The sequence below is a fragment of the Hesperophylax consimilis genome, chromosome 21 (assembly GCF_061612785.1).
Source record: "Hesperophylax consimilis isolate HC1 chromosome 21, BYU_Hcon_1.0, whole genome shotgun sequence".
NCBI classification, from domain to species: Eukaryota; Metazoa; Arthropoda; class Insecta; order Trichoptera; family Limnephilidae; genus Hesperophylax; species Hesperophylax consimilis.
This window is the reverse complement of record NC_142856.1, coordinates 2,523,915-2,539,965: the sequence shown is the minus strand read 5'-3', so window position 1 is coordinate 2,539,965 and position 16,051 is coordinate 2,523,915. Positions and strand designations below refer to the sequence as shown.

The 16,051-nt window shown below is 33.7% G+C and overlaps 1 protein-coding gene across 2 annotated transcripts; it reads left to right on the top strand.

Moving 5' to 3' along the window:
- The first annotated feature begins 4,632 nt into the window (after positions 1 to 4,632).
- Positions 4,633 to 15,873, top strand: LOC149413503 (aldo-keto reductase AKR2E4-like). Of its 2 annotated transcripts, XM_089644713.1 has the most exons (8): positions 4,633 to 4,772; positions 8,554 to 8,703; positions 8,740 to 8,916; positions 10,091 to 10,267; positions 11,784 to 11,900; positions 12,422 to 12,589; positions 14,486 to 14,689; positions 15,535 to 15,873. In XM_089644713.1, the coding sequence occupies exons 1-8, from the start codon at positions 4,716 to 4,718 to the stop codon at positions 15,718 to 15,720; spliced, it is 1,236 nt and encodes a 411-aa protein (XP_089500839.1). In that variant the 5' UTR covers positions 4,633 to 4,715; the 3' UTR covers positions 15,721 to 15,873. The 2 variants fall into 2 exon arrangements, with proteins under 2 accessions (XP_089500839.1, XP_089500837.1); XM_089644711.1 differs by having other exon boundaries at positions 8,554 to 8,916.
- Positions 15,874 to 16,051: the final 178 nt, after the last annotated feature.

Here is a 16,051-nt window from a genome sequence, read left to right as displayed (position 1 = left end):
GAATTCAATCTTGGTACAAGCGAGTATCTAAATGATTCAGTCCTGAAATTGTTGTTGCAATACATTTTTTTTCGATCGAATAGTTCTAGTTGTATGTTGAAGGTGATTAGGTTAAGTAAATAAGGGCTGTCTATAATTCCATCAACAATTTAAAAAATAAAAGTCAGTAGAAATTTAGTCTTCTATCTGAGAGTTTTAATTTTTAAAATTCTTTCATGAAGTGGTTGTAATTTATAGTTATTAGTAGACCGAGTTTGTAGTTAATGTTTTTACGCTGATTTTTTCAATCAGGAATCGGAGTGGATTTTAAAGTGAGGGGATCAGGGCCTCGATTCTGGATGAAGTCGTTCCACTCGAACAACGAGTGGTTCAACACACTTGTTCGAGTGGAATGACTTCTGACGTTTGTGTACCTTTGACGAGACTTTAGAATAAGAATTTCGACCAATGTATGTACTTTCGACGGTGATTGCGATCGGCTTGGATTGGAGAATCGATACCATGATAGAAGAATTATATTCGACTGAGTGTGTTTTTCGATCACATTTTTGGCTCAAACTGCTGACACTTATGAGGTTCAGTGTTTAATCAGCCACACGCAAAACATGATGGCGAAATATAATTGAATAGGTATCTAATTCTTTGTGAAATCTTCCGCTAAGGGCAAAGAATACTTTTTTAGTTTACTCAGTGTTCGCTCAGTATTGATTGACGGCCACCATCAATGCCTAAGAACAATCTAAAACCGCACATTCAGAAACGGTTCCAACTGGCTATAACGTTATTATGACATAGAAACCGCCACTGGTTGGTAAGACGGTAGTCACTAACGTTGCCTGGAGTGACGTCAACGCCGCTGAATTCACGAATAAAAACGAACATGTCGTTTTTGCGGCAAATCAAAAATGGCACATTTTAAATCGTTATATAAAATTAATTCGTCAGCAAAAAATACCTTCAATATTTTTATTTTTTTAGGAATAAGTGAAGATACCTTATTTTTTTTATATAATCTTTGTATTATTGCGACTATTTAAACATTGTACATACAAAATATGATGGTGACTACATGTATAGTAAATTGTATTTCTTAGTCCTCCTCACTAGGGTGATCTGTGCTGAGGCGAAATAAACTTATTCATTTCTGTTGTATTAGTTTTCTTAGTCGTTTTTAATGTTTTTTCATTAATCTCTTTCAGCCAGATTTTTATTCTTGATTTGTAATCATTCAATTTGACTATTCGCTTTACAGGGGGAATGTTGTGGAGTTTCGTCGAAAAATAAATATAATTTCTTTATTTTACAAGCAATAATTATTAGCCTGAAACACTCTTCCACATTGAAAAATCTCCTGATTAAAGATACATGACTTTTCTCCCGTTGGCGTTATGTATCTTTTATCAGGAGATTTTTCAATGTGGATGTCAGGCTAATAATTATTGCTTGTAAAATAATTGTTACCATTTGTGCTATGCATATAAAATCTTGTCTTAAACATTAGTTTATCAAAAAAATAATAATTTCTTTGTCCGAATGTCGTTTTATGACCTGGAATATTTTTTATGTCATTGTGATTTGACTTAGTTTAATGAATAAACGGTATTGTAGAGGATTCAGTATTACATATTTCCAAAGGAAATATCTGATAGCAAACCATCTTTAATAATCTTCTAATTCTATTTGAATGCTTACTACGGAGCCTAAAGCAGTGTTGTACCTTGTACCTACCTACTTATTTAATATTCTTGAAATATTGACACGTGCCCTGTGATGCAAGGTTGTCTGACGGCCGGCATAGTCCAGTGGTAACGCATTGGACTGCCATTCCGAAGGTCGCGGGTTCGAACCCGGCGTGCGCCAATAAATTTTATTTGATTAATTTGTGTTATTTCACAATTAATTAATTAAAATAATATATAGTATATTTGCGGCACGTTCCAGAGTGGAAGATACTACCAGTATCGCCCTGGTGTAAGACCACCATTCAGAATTGAAACGTTGCTCCAAATGGCTTTAGCCGTGTTTAGTGACTAGATCTCAATAGCCAGGTACTTCCCCACCTTCCTCTTTCCCTTCCCCACTTACCTTCAGCCTCACAACATCCCCCAATTGGGGATGCCATAGTCTCACTGGCTCCAGACGGGAGCAGTTGGGACTCTTGTGAGGTATTCACTATAAAAATAAAAAAAAAGGATGTCCGAAATGTTGATTCAAACCTCAATCAAACACACAGAATGTTTATTAGTCATGATAAAATTATAGATCTCATATTTTATATACATAATTACATCGTCACAACCTAGTTGTGGTTTTGGGTGACGTTTACCTCACCTATCGCGTCACCCAGTTTGGGAACCCTCACCTGAGAAAATAAACAATGTTTTAATAATAATAACATAGAGGTCATTAGATGTCCCTAACCCCGCAGCGTTAGCTAAAGGGTGGAGTCGCTTAACGGCTTCGCTTAGCGTGAAGCTAAGCTAAGTGGCCCCTAGTAGAAATAAATAAACACGCCAATCTCCTTGCTAATCTTAAATTATATACCGTTTATTGTCTTATTTATAACTTTAGGTAATTTAAAAAAGAGAGTAATTATAGGTATGTATGAATGTGGTCACGTTTTCTTACTAAAAAAAATTACCTGCAATTAATTATATGGTTTATCAGTTATTTAAAATTTAAAACACTTTTATTAAATGTGCTTTACAACAAATCATGTTTATTTTTATAATTATGTCAACAAACTTTCTTTAAATACGTTATTATATCACCGTAATATACTCATCAAACTTCATTGTACAACTTTCATTGTATTTATCCACAGTTGTACAATGAAGTTTGATGAGTGTATTATATTACCATAATACACTCATCAAGCTTCACTGTACAACATTCATTGTATTTATCGAAAGCTGTACAATCTCCATTCTCTACTAATATAATATAAATACCAATGTAATATCTGGCATAAAGGTTCGCTAAATTGTTTTTAACACATATATTAATGACTGTATCCATGTCCAAAAATACTTGATTTATATACATATTATACTTTGATTTATTTACCATTTCAAGTCCTATTATTTAAATTCGATATTAATTTCTGCATTGGTATTTTGTCATTACTTACAACTGATATTATTTTTCTTCTTTTTATAATTCTTCTATTTTATAATATTAGTATATACCTTACGAGTTAATAATTTCCTGTTTTCAGTTTTACTGGTTGCCAACAAACACGAATAATTGTATGCATAGACGAATGTACAATTTTGTACTTTATATTTGAAGATTTGTTTTATTTACAACATCAGGCGTTATTATTTGAATTTAATGTTAATCATAGTATAAGTATTTGAATTATTACTTTTGTATAGTTTTAATATTATATATGTTTCCTGTTACACTTGTATAGGTACATAAATCGTCAATTTTCCTCGTTAATAAGACGAACCAAAGACAAAGACTTATAATAAAGCTCCAAGCTTGTACGTGGAATCAGACTGCCAAAATATTCCATGCCATGTGTTTATATGAAAAACAAATATGCCAGGTACTCCACTTGACGGCTTTCCTGGAGTTAAAAAACTAACACTCTTGTGTCACTTCATGTTGTAAAAGACCCAACATATTTTGCACAAATCAAAATTTTACAAGGAGTTACTTATAATACCTATCAAGCAGCATGCAAAGCAACAAATAAATATAAACAAACACGCTTTACAACGAACTGTTATACATATAATAAATATCAACAAAATTACTACACAATGCTCTCTAACGAATTTCATAGTGCCCTAAGTACTTATTTTGTACTTTTGTTATTATAAACAATTATTAAACTCTCTTGTACAACAGAACTCTCTATTACAACTTGTATGTACCTACTTACATCGTTCATACTCAGTTTATTATGTTATATACTTCACACTTACTATTGTACTCCTGAACAACTTACCTATAACAATGTATTCATGTAAACGTCTTCAAGACGTGAATAAACAAATATATACATTAGCGAGGCCAGAGAATTTAAAGTAAGAGCAATAATAGCTAGTATAATGGCTGTTTAATTCATATATTATTACCATTATTCGGTACCTACGATTTTTTGGTTGTTTCGATATTTATCAAAGGCATTGCTGTTTATGGTTTGGTGAGATTATCTTCGAAAAGCGAAACAGCTATCACACACGCAAATACAAAAAAAATTTAACCGAAAAATGACTCATTTCATTGTTTTTGATTCCATGAATTTTTAATAATCGCGATCAATTTTTAAACCACATGGTGAAATTATTCAGTAATAAATGGTTGCATTTTTCACCTGAATAATATCCAACTCATTTCCAGGAAGCTTGTTCATTTTTACACAAACAATTTTTTTATTATGCTCCTTTTTTAAACACAAAAAATTACTCGTAATTGATTCCTGGAAGAATTTTTTTTCCAATAGAATTGTTTTAAATTTGCTACGAGATATGATTTACTAGGAACTTAGCACTATGTTAAAGAGGTTACCTACCAATAATATTTAATAATTAATTGTTTGTTTTGTATACCTTTTTTTACTTTGTGTCTTTAATCTTAAAATTTTAGCCGCAGTTTCTTGTTTGATCCAGCTCATCTTCGCTATAAAAGGCCAGACATCACCGAGAGAACTCATTCCTCAGACGGCATCGTCTCGTGGTGTCAAGGTATTCTAATCTGCAATCATGGCTAAGGTCTTCTTCCTTTTCCTCGTGTTCCTAGTTGTGGAGCTGGCTATTGCCGTGAGTACCGTTTTAATATATATTTATGTATGAATGTGAATGAAGCATAATGTGTCAATACTGAGTTGTGTGGCGGTCTATCCTCTCTGCATATCCCTGCGGGTTGGTTAGTTTAATTTCAATATTTTAATTATCGTGATTATTTTTTGAGTTATTATGCCTTCTTCCCTCTTTATTCAAAGTTTCAATGCAGCGTTACAATGTACATCATGTGTATTTGTGTATGTATCACTTCTACATACATAAACACACACTTCGCCACAATCTACACCTCTGCCCTGATGATGGACACTGTGACGCTGTCCGAAACGCTGACTAAAGAAGGAGGTAGCGCAACACGGCATAATAACCCAAAAAATAATCATGATAATCACATTTAGTTAATATTATTTTAGTGTTCAGATATTAATGGTACGTACATTTTTAAATGGTGTTCGTTTTAAATTCGATTGAATTTATAAGGCAATCTCAAAAAAACAAAATCAACCCGTAAAAACAAAGATTTTTTCTATGACACGTACATTTTTATAATATTTTTTTGAATAATATTTTCATTGATTTTTTTTTTTATTATTTTGTTTTTGTGAGGATTTAACCTTCCTCCCCAGAATTGTAGTCAATAAAGCTAACACCTAAAACGAATTCTAATTGGATAGTACCAACGTTTATTTCAAATACTAACTGCTATAATTTTTTTTTTATTAAATAGCCAGAAGACAGTAATTTTCTCTTATTTTGAACGTCTAGTGTCCAAAATTTCATCAAAAAGTATCAAATTCGTTCCATGATAATTCCTCAAAATGACAATTCAACACACCTTTAAAAGGTGATATAAAGTCGTTAAAAGTGATGAAATTTTGTTTTATCACTTTTCATAACTTTATAACACTTTTTATAGGTGTGTTGAAGTGAAATTTTGATGATTTATCCGGTTACCGAATAAATTATACAAAATATTAATAAATCAAACAGAATTGTATTTCAATAATTATTATGCATTTATCAATCATACAACGAATAAATTTAATCTGAAAACTTCACCCCCATAACACAGGGATACCTGTGTACGTGTTTACTGTAATAATAATAATATTTGGCTAATTTATTCAGCACCGTTTTCGTGAAAAACCACCTCAAAGGCTGGCGTTACAATTTTTTTTATGTAAAAGTACACTTTAGATAATAACATGGCAAAAATAATAATAGGTTGGTTGGTACTTATTTTTCTCAAATTTCTATGGGAATATTTACTTTCTTAATAATTTGTTTTTATTACTTACAAATTATATAGCCAGAAAAAAACGCATATTAATGATAATTTTAAAATCGGTTGAACGCCAACTGAGCGAACCCTCAGCACTCTTTTTAATACCCATTAAAACATATGACTACTTAATTTTCAAGGCTTTCATGTTTGTTATAAAAGGACTTCTTCAAAATCTCACTAACTATAATTATTTGGTCCTAAAAAAAAATTATCTCGGGGGAGATGATAAAAGAAGAGGTAAGTATGAAGGTTAGGAAATTCTCATGAATTATTAAATTAACTCAAAACAAGAACATAAAAATCTATTTTATGCACGTTTTACATCTCCCTGACTTAAATAGTTATTTTATTTCTTGAAATCAAGTGTTATTTTAAAAAAATGCGTACGTGATGCGGAATTCGAAACTTTAGCAAAAAATTATAATCGTGTGAAACTGTTTTTCTAGCGAGGGATCTACCAGTCATAAAATTATAATTAAAAAAAAATTTACGCAGTTATGATGCATAATTACGATTTATTGAAAGTAACAGTTCAAATATTATTATTTATTGAATACCTTGAAGGAAACAATATTTTTTTCACGGAAGGCACGATTTTAAATATTCACTTTTTATATTGAAAAAAAAAAAAAACAGACAGGTCTTGGTTTCCTTACTAAAAACTTGTAAAACGGTGTTCTCATAAAAAACAGCACTTTTTTGTTTGTTTGGATGTTTTAGGACAACGATATGAAGTTATGCACTTGCTTAATTATTATTGAATCTACGGTTTGTCTCACAAAGAGAAAAAAATCTCTATATATAGAAATCATTGGACAACAAAATACTTTGATATTTATTTAGTGATGGATTTGCAATGATCTTGTATGGCTTTATTTGCACCAATCAAGCAGGTAGGAATAATTCTGGGCCTCGATTCTGGGTTTGCAAACGGATCCCACTCTCATTCAAAACTCACAATCAATCTTCAATTATCGATCTATATTTTTATTTATTTTATTTTAGACTTAGAGGGTACATATGGTTTTTGTGATATTTCACCCTCCATGCTAGGGATGACCCTGTATTATGGCGGGTGAATTTTACAGTTTGCGGACATAGAATCTATACATTACTATAATATGAAAAATAAATATAAGAAAAATGATGTAAAGCTAGTTTGGGTTGCAAGAAGAGAATGGAGAAGTTAGAGAATTATAAGAAGATGAAAATTTTGAGAAATTATTAGTAAATAGATCACACTAATTAATTATGTACATACTATACCGCTAAGTTAGGGAATAATGATATATTATGTTTTGTCTGAAAGGTGATTAAATTGATAGATAGTGTAGAATGAATGGGTATTGTAGTTGTAATGTATTCCGTGTGTAAGGATCCATTTCGTAATTTGCTTTTTAAAGGAATGGGGTTGACTCATGGTTTTTAGGTTTTCATGGATAAGGTTAAAAATTTTAGAAGCTAGGAAGAAAAATTGTCTTTGAGTTGACGTGGTATGTAGTGAAGGTACCTTTTAGTGACCGTTGGTTATTGTTCTGGTGGTGTAGTTGTGTTGTAAGAGAGTTTTGTTTTTATATTTGAACAGGAAATGTATTAGCGAAAATTTTAATATAAATAAAAAATCTAAAATCTCCGAAAGTTTTTCACTGATTGCTTTGAAATTTTGACACAACTTTGCATTTGAATACGCGTGTGTTTAATATACCTTTATTGTAAAGATAAAAAAAAAGGTTTTCAAAGAAAACAGCGCCATCTGTTGAACGTAAAAGCAACACTATTGCGCTATTGTTTCAGAGGAGATCAGAAATAGAAAATTTACCGACAGCAAATACAGGCTCAAGCCCAAACCACTCAAATGAACTAAAAAACAACATGTTATATTGTATTTAATTATTACAGAAAAAAATACTACATAATGTATTTATAACTACTTTAAATTATTCATACTACAATTATTTGATAATATGTAAATGAAATCCTCAGCACGGGAGATCCCAGTGAGGATATCATTATCTCTATTTGTTACTAAAGAAGAAAGGTGGTTAAACGTTTATTTGATTATTTAAGAAAATATTTGCGATTCTCAAACGAAATTTAAAACAGAAAAAATACGGTCGCATCTTGGACTTGGACTGAGGGCCTTCGCCTTGCCGGGGCGCTGCTGTACCAACTGAGCTAATCCGACCCTATTTTCTTCGCTCATATTTAAATGTATCATACTTCGAAAGAACTTCCAAGATTATCTTCATTTTTTAATACATATTATTTATTGGCTACTATCTTTATGTCTGATCGCAAGATTCATCTCGAACAATCGATCTAGATAGTATCTTAGACAAATACATCCTATTTTAATTTTATTGTACGACATCTATTGGCTTTTTCTTTTTATTTATTTACGATTCGAAACCTGTGTTGTCGACAGTTACATGCCATTTGTCGGTAGCCTCTTAAACTTTACACTTATTTAATACTCACCAACAGTAATATATATATATTTTTGATTTTTTGTAGTTCCCGCACGATCCTGACCAGAAAGAAGTTCACGAGCATGATCACGAGCACAAGCACGACGGCCATCACCACGAACACGATCATGAGAAAGGGATCTTCCACGGCAAGGCCGGCGAGCACGAACATGAGCATGTCCATGAGCACGGCAAGGCTGGTGAACACGAGCATGTTCATAACCACGGCAAGGCCGGCGATCACGAACATGAGCATGTCCATGAGCATGGCAAGGCCGGCGAGCACGAGCACGTGCACGATCATGAACACGGGCATGTCCATGAGCATGAACACGAGCATGTTCATGTGCCCAAGCTGACACTCAACGATAAGCACCATATTCCTGCTATCGGTCTTGGAACCAGTGTGGTAAGTTCATTAATAAACAATTTTTTTTTTAATTAGTAGGAAAACTCTTACAATTAACAACAATTTTATTAGCATTATCAGCGCATTATCTACCACTGTAGGATTGATAATTTTATGTTAGCTAAAAAGCGCAGACCTTTGAAATATTTCACGCGAGGCCGCCAACACAGACTTTTGATTTTTCGTTGCAGAACTAATTTACCTAATAGTGATGCCCCTGTTAAAAGACTTTCTAGGTTAATACGTTAAAGGTTATACTGGTGGGCCTAGCAGGAAATGTGAATATTTTATACATGTGCTACAACGAAATTTAAATACGAAGTATTATTTGACCTTCAACTGTGCATACATTTGTTTAATCTTTTTAGTACCATATGTACCTTTACGTATTTACTTTGCCAAATAATTTTATGTACTTTTCCATATCGTTTTTGCAATGTATTGGTTTTAACACTGTTTTAGCAAAATTAATAATGATAATAAATCACGAAATCTGACTTTACTAGTCAAGATTAAACCCAAGAAATTTGAACAAAAGAAATACACATTTCAATTAAAGGATTGAAATATATTTTTTTTTACTATAGGTTAGTACTTTATCGCTTGTCTGAATTCCGACACATATTTTCAAAACAAGTCAGAGTCAATTGAACCACAGTTACAATCATTCACAGACAGTTCCTGTGTATATGAATGTTGATTTACTTTCATGTTCCTACCATTAGATCAACGTTCCTTAGCATATATTATTGTGAAAATTATACTACGGTTTCAGGGTACAATTCTGTTAAATAGATAACACACCATTGGACACTTTTACGCTATGGTAGCTGATGTTTTTAAAATGCTTCTATTGAAGTATAAAGCTGTTCTAATTAAGCTATCTTTTGTGCTTTTATTTACTTTCACAGATGTTGCAAAAATCACAATTGAGAAAGGATCCATAAATCAAAAATTTAAGAAAGATGTATGTTTGACCTAGAAAACTGATTTAACTTAACAAAATAAGATTCAGGACTCTTCGGTTGGGAGTTAAACGATAAATAAACAACTACAAATGTCCCTTTTACGATCCACTGTCTCAAGATTTGTCATCAAATTAACCATTGGAATAGGTCACCCTTTCTCTGTATATCCACCCCTGCTGTTATTAACGATTTGTTTTAACTTATAGAAGGGAGGCAGCAAGCACAACGAAGTCCAGATCGCTGTTGAGCACGCCATTGATGCCGGTTATAGACACATCGATACAGCTGAGAATTACGACACTGAAGACCAGGTCGGTCTTGCCATCAAGAACAAGATTCACGAAGGCAAGGTGAAGAGGGAGGAACTCTTCATCACCACCAAGGTGAGTTATTTAATAAACTTCTTTCTTTTGTGGTTACGGGGACGATCTGCGGAGCTTCTCGTTTCAATTAGACAGTAGCCCAGTTATTGTGATGAATATCGTCAGGGTTGGCACTGGTTATTTGATTTATAGATCCTCAACATGATACTACTTCATATTAAGTTCACCATGGTTTTCATTGGATTTTTTGGCTCCTAACTCTACAATATGGCTCTCTAGATTAACTGACTCTTCTTTCCACCAACGCGCGATATTTTCACCGTAGATGAATCTTCCTCTCGACGATTTCTAAAACTATTTGTGCTTTCCGCTCCCAATAACTGTAGCTATCTCCCGAGGGGGTGGTGTCCTTTATAGTCTTTCTGGACACCTCAGTTAGTTTCTATTCATATTGTGTAGTTTTTTTTGCTAAAGTTTTCAACCGTCTTTCATTTTGTGCAATGCTGGATTTGACCCACTTTTAAATATAAAGTTTATCGGGAAAAGCCGCTACCCAAACATTATTGAACCACACAGCAAACAATGTCAGTAAAATATCACAGTTGAACGGAACAAAACATACAGGTTTGTTCTCACGTGCTTAATTTAATTTAAAAGTGAAAATCTCTGCACACAATGCAAAAACCCTCAATACCGGTTTGGTTCACCCGACCTTTTAAGCCCGACCGGAATTATTGAACAATCAGTTGGGTAAATAAATGTTGCGTCTATAATAATATGCGGAATGCGTTTCTTGATATTGATTGAATTCGAAGTTTATGTTAATTTAAAAGGTTGTTGTTAATTTTTATGATAACCTTTACCGTAAGTGAATAATGCCATACAAAATATCCATCATCATTTATTATGACGTAAAAGAGTAAGCCACGAATGATCCAAAAATGATGATTACATCAACCTAAATTGAAAGTACATCTTTTGAGATATCATAACAGACGGCTAACTCTTGATAGTTAAAACAAAACATTTTTCAACCTTTTTATTTTGTTCTTACTGTAGCACACCAGTTTTTCTGATTCTTAGCGGATCTTCTCAAACCAAAGCCGGCCGTTCCCTTTTAGCCACCAGCCCATTTCATTATCGGAGTTCTCTGTATATCTTTCCTCTTTTTCTGACTTCTTCCATTATCATTCCATATTTATTCTACAGTTTTTTTATGTGGTTCCTTTGTAATTCCATGTACATTATTTCACACAATTTTTGGTTTGAATCCATTGTCTGTCCATGTAGATTCTTTTACACGATTTGATTCCATTGTACAATCTATTCCACAGCTTTGGATTTGAATCGATTGTCATTCCATGTACATTCTTTTACATGATTTGATTCTATAGTCCATTCCATGTACAATCTATTCCACAGTTTTGGATTTGATTCCACTGTCCATTTCATGTAAATCTATTACACAGATTTTGATTTGAATCTATTGTAATTCTATTTGCATTCTTTTACATGATTTGATTGCACTGTCCATTCCATATACATTCTTTTACCCCGTGTTGATTTTTTGTTTCAGCTGTGGAACGACCATCACAGGAAAGACTTGGTAGTGCCCGCCCTCAAGGATTCTCTGCACAAGCTGGGACTTGACTATGTTGACCTCTACCTCATCCATTGGCCCGTTGAAGACTTTGTAAGTGAATATGATTGTTGATTTTAAAATAATTCTAAATGATTACAATAATTTCTTGGAGCTTTGCAGACACATTGGTTTGTAATCCCTAAATATATAAAAAAAATCATAGACTACCGAAAACAGGTTGTTTTGACTATTTTTCAAATGTGGTGAAATGTTTTCTCTCGTGCTACATAGTAAATCAAGTCTCAGTACCGAAATTGTAACCTTTCCTTAAAAGAGGGTTTATTTGTTAATTCATTGATTTCATAAAGCATCGTTTAATATAAGTGGTTTGGTTGATTTTAACCACCGCTTAACATAGTTTTACAGCTTCCTAAATCTCCCGTTTGTATGTTGTACTAGAAACAATAGTCAAGTTCGATCAAAAATAAATACGGTTCCCTAGTATTATCCGGATGAAGGAAGTAATAGGAACTACTAATAAGGCACGCCCTTTCTGCGCATGGGAAGAGACATGAGACTGCACACCTTCCTCAACCATTTTAATTATTAATGAAAATGTTCTGTTTGTCCAGAAAAACTACACATTCGGAGAAACCGATTACCTGGACACATGGCACGCCATGGAAGAGTGCAAGAAGCTGGGTCTGGCCAAGTCCATTGGGGTGTCCAACTTCAACGAGAAGCAGATCGCCAGGATCATCAAGGAGGCTCATGTGAAGCCTGCCGCCCTTCAAATTGAGGTAATTATTACCACCCTACTCAATGCCGCTTTTATAAAAGGCACAAACAGGCTTGTCGGTACACTGACAGAAGTCATTAAGTGAGTTAGGAATCACAATCTACCCATTTTTTATCCTTTTTCCAGTAATTAAGTCATTTTGTCGAATAACGAGTTGTTTATGTGAAGCTAATTGAGCATTCTAATAGTCACATAAAATTCGCCTAAAAATCACGCAAACCTTTTAGTTACTTCTTTCGCAACAACAAATATTACCATTCGTTGTTTGATGTTTTCAAAAAGTCACTAAGTGCAGTTATTCTTTGTTTATTCTCATTAATATGAATAAAACAAAAAGTTAAATTCCCACATAAAAGCAGTTGTACAAAAGAGCATTTACAAAAATTTGTTATTACATGCCATCTGCAATTAGATACGCTGCTAAGACATCCTTTTACAGATTAACTACATCGTCTCCTTCATTATAAAGAGTAAAAATCTTGTGGTTAATGGAATCATCTTTAGTTTCGATACTTATACCAACATAAAGCAAGGTCTAAGTAACCTTCAAAATTATATCGTTTAATGGGTCGAAATTTTAGAAAAATAAACTGGTTTCTTTTGATGCCCTGTTGAATCCATAGAACCCGTTTTATTGCTCACAACATAATATGGTAAATATTTCTATCTAACACGATAACGTTCGTCAGAATCAATAAAACAAATATGCAAAGCAGGTTTTCAATGATTATCGCCGGTCATTAACCATATTTTTTAAATATTTGGTGATAAAACGGACAATTAGATAACCGTCACCAATACTCCAACTGTTTCTTTCTTCGTTTATTAAGATTTAAATTTTAGAGTCTGAAATTTTTTCATATTCTATTGCAGTCTTTAGAACCCATAGAATCTTACGATGGTTCCATTATACCTTCTGCAGACAATTGGATAACCAGTTGCGGTTCTTCAAACTCTGGGTCTGTTCTAACCGGATATTCCTGGAATCTACACGGAGAAAAATGTGTATTGCTAATTTATGAAGAATCTTTAACCATCGAGGTAATATTAGTTATTCTTAAAACCGGCAAGGCGAGGTCCTGGGTTGAAGCCCTAGATGAGACCGTATCTTTTTATGTTTCAAATTTTCGTTTAAGAATCGCTAACATTGTCTTCAATAAATAAATATTACAATTTGAGGTTTTACTCATTAAGTTATTCCAAAAGTACATATTAAGAATCTCTTAAAAGTATTGGTATTCCGGTTAAAAACGAGATTGCAAGTGCTTAACGAATGAATTGATAAGTTTCATCTTAAAATTTTAATAAAATACCAATGTACTCGTATAATGAAAATATCGGAATACTTTCAAAATAATTCTAATATTTCCAAATTTTATAATTATATATATTATCAAGGAAAATTCAGGTGCATGAACACGTGTTCCGATGTATTATGAATTTACTAAAACTTTATCGGGAAACGGCCTGCGATCCCGTTTTTAACCGTATTACTAATAGTTTGGTGAGATTTTTAATACCTTAGCATTTCTCATTTTCTCCGTGTATTTAATAATGTTAAATTCTTTTCACCTGTCATTCATGTACATAGCTAGTTCATTGCAGTCTTTAGAACATATAGAATCACAGCCAGTTTACATAGCCAGTCCATTGCAGTCTTTAGAACCTGTAGAATCATAGTCAGTTTACATAGCCAGTCCATTGCAGTCTTTAGAACCTGTGGAATCATAGTCAGTTTACATAGCCAATCCATTGCAGACATTAGAAACTATAGAATCATATGTTGGTTCCGTTATACTGTGGAGAACAAGGTAACCATTTGGTAGCTAACATTAATGTTTATTATTTTCCACCTTTTGTTAATCTTTCCATTTAATAATGTCAATTTGTGCTTCAGGTCAACCCCAACTTGACACAGAAGAAGCTGATCAAGTACGCTCAGGACAACGGTATCGTGGTGATCGCCTATGCTCCTCTCGGCTCCCTGCCCGACGCCAAGAAGAACCCACACTCCCCCCCGCCCAGCGTTGATGACCCTAAACTGGTCGCCCTGGGGCACAAGTACCACAAGAACACTGTGCAGATTGTTCTGAGATACCTGGTAAGTTTATGAACTCTGTCTTGACTAAAGTAATCAAGAAGAATCCTTGAAATTCCGACACATTGCGCAATGATCAACGAACGCCCATAGAGCTTTTACAAATGGTAAGGGTATGTGGTTTTACCGGGTAGGTACCCTCTCTAACAAGACATATTTAAGATTATCATTCATTCGTTCTTCTCCTATTGGAAGTTGGACACTATCGGTGCAATGTTCAGCCTACACGCTGCAGCGCGGAACACCGTTTTCCGTACCATTGTCATAATTATAACAAAAACACAACCCGGGCTGCATTTTGTACATACAAACGTATCCCCCTATTGCCTCTCTGGATTTTGTCACTAGTGCAAACATTTTTTAATATAATATAGATATCAACCACTAGCATATCCCTACGTTTTGCTTTTTTGATAAATTACTTCTTATAGGAGTTAGAACCCTCCAAAAATCCTTAAAATTGCCTAGTTTGATCGCTATCAACAAACGTTTAGCATAAAATGTGACAATTTATTTTAAAAAAGCAAAAGAAAAACATATAATACCATATAATATCATATAATATCTTCTAATACAGTTTGTGAACCGTTTCCTCTTCTTTGGTCACGAATTTGAGAAACTTACAACATTAACCACAAAAGGGTTTTGTTTTATAATATATAATTTTTCCACTCTCTCGATTATTTGCACTGGGACAAATATGTGGTCATGATTTTCAGTCTTCTGTCATTTAAAATTTTTTCCACATGGCCAGCTTATCGCAGTCTTTGAGGCCTACAGAATCCTACAATTGTTTCACACTTGATTAGATTATCTCTCTTACACTGTTGTGTATTTTTTTCAATTAGGTCGAAAGAGGAGTGATTCCCATCCCCAAGTCTGGAAACCCCAAGCGCCTCCTGGAAAACATCGACATCTTCGACTTCAAGCTAACCCCTGAAGAGGTTGAAGAGATCGACCACTTCAACAAGGACCACAGGCTCATCGACGTGCCCGAGTGGAAGCCCCACAAGTACTATCCTTTCGGAGTGTAGGTGGTTAAGTCAACCATTATGTGATATAGTTCCATGGTTGCAGTTGTGATACCTTATTTCCGCGTTTAAAAACGGGCATTTTATGTTTATGTTTTGAATATTTCTATGAAACTATTTTTATAATAAACGTGATGTTAAACATCACACGAACTATTTTATTTGATTACTTTGTGCACATTTTGTCTCCAGTACAGCGTACTCAGCGTTACCTATCCGGCCGTTGTTCCCAATCCTACTGATCAATTGTTGAGCCGAAATTTTGGCTCAAGACTGCTCAAACGCACAACCACGCTTTTTCCAAAAGAAAGGTGATGACTGAGCAATCAACCAA

What these genes read in the sequence shown, in the direction of transcription:
- LOC149413503 (XM_089644711.1), top strand. Translation starts at nt 4,716, where the DNA reads ATGGCTAAGGTCTTCTTCCTTTTCCTCGTGTTCCTAGTTGTGGAGCTG. An exon ending in TCGGTCTTGGAACCAGTGTG is followed by an intron (nt 8,917 to 10,090) that starts GTAAGTTCATTA and finishes TTTAACTTATAG; the next exon opens with AAGGGAGGCAGCAAGCACAA. An exon ending in AGATTGTTCTGAGATACCTG is followed by an intron (nt 14,690 to 15,534) that starts GTAAGTTTATGA and finishes TTTTTCAATTAG; the next exon opens with GTCGAAAGAGGAGTGATTCC.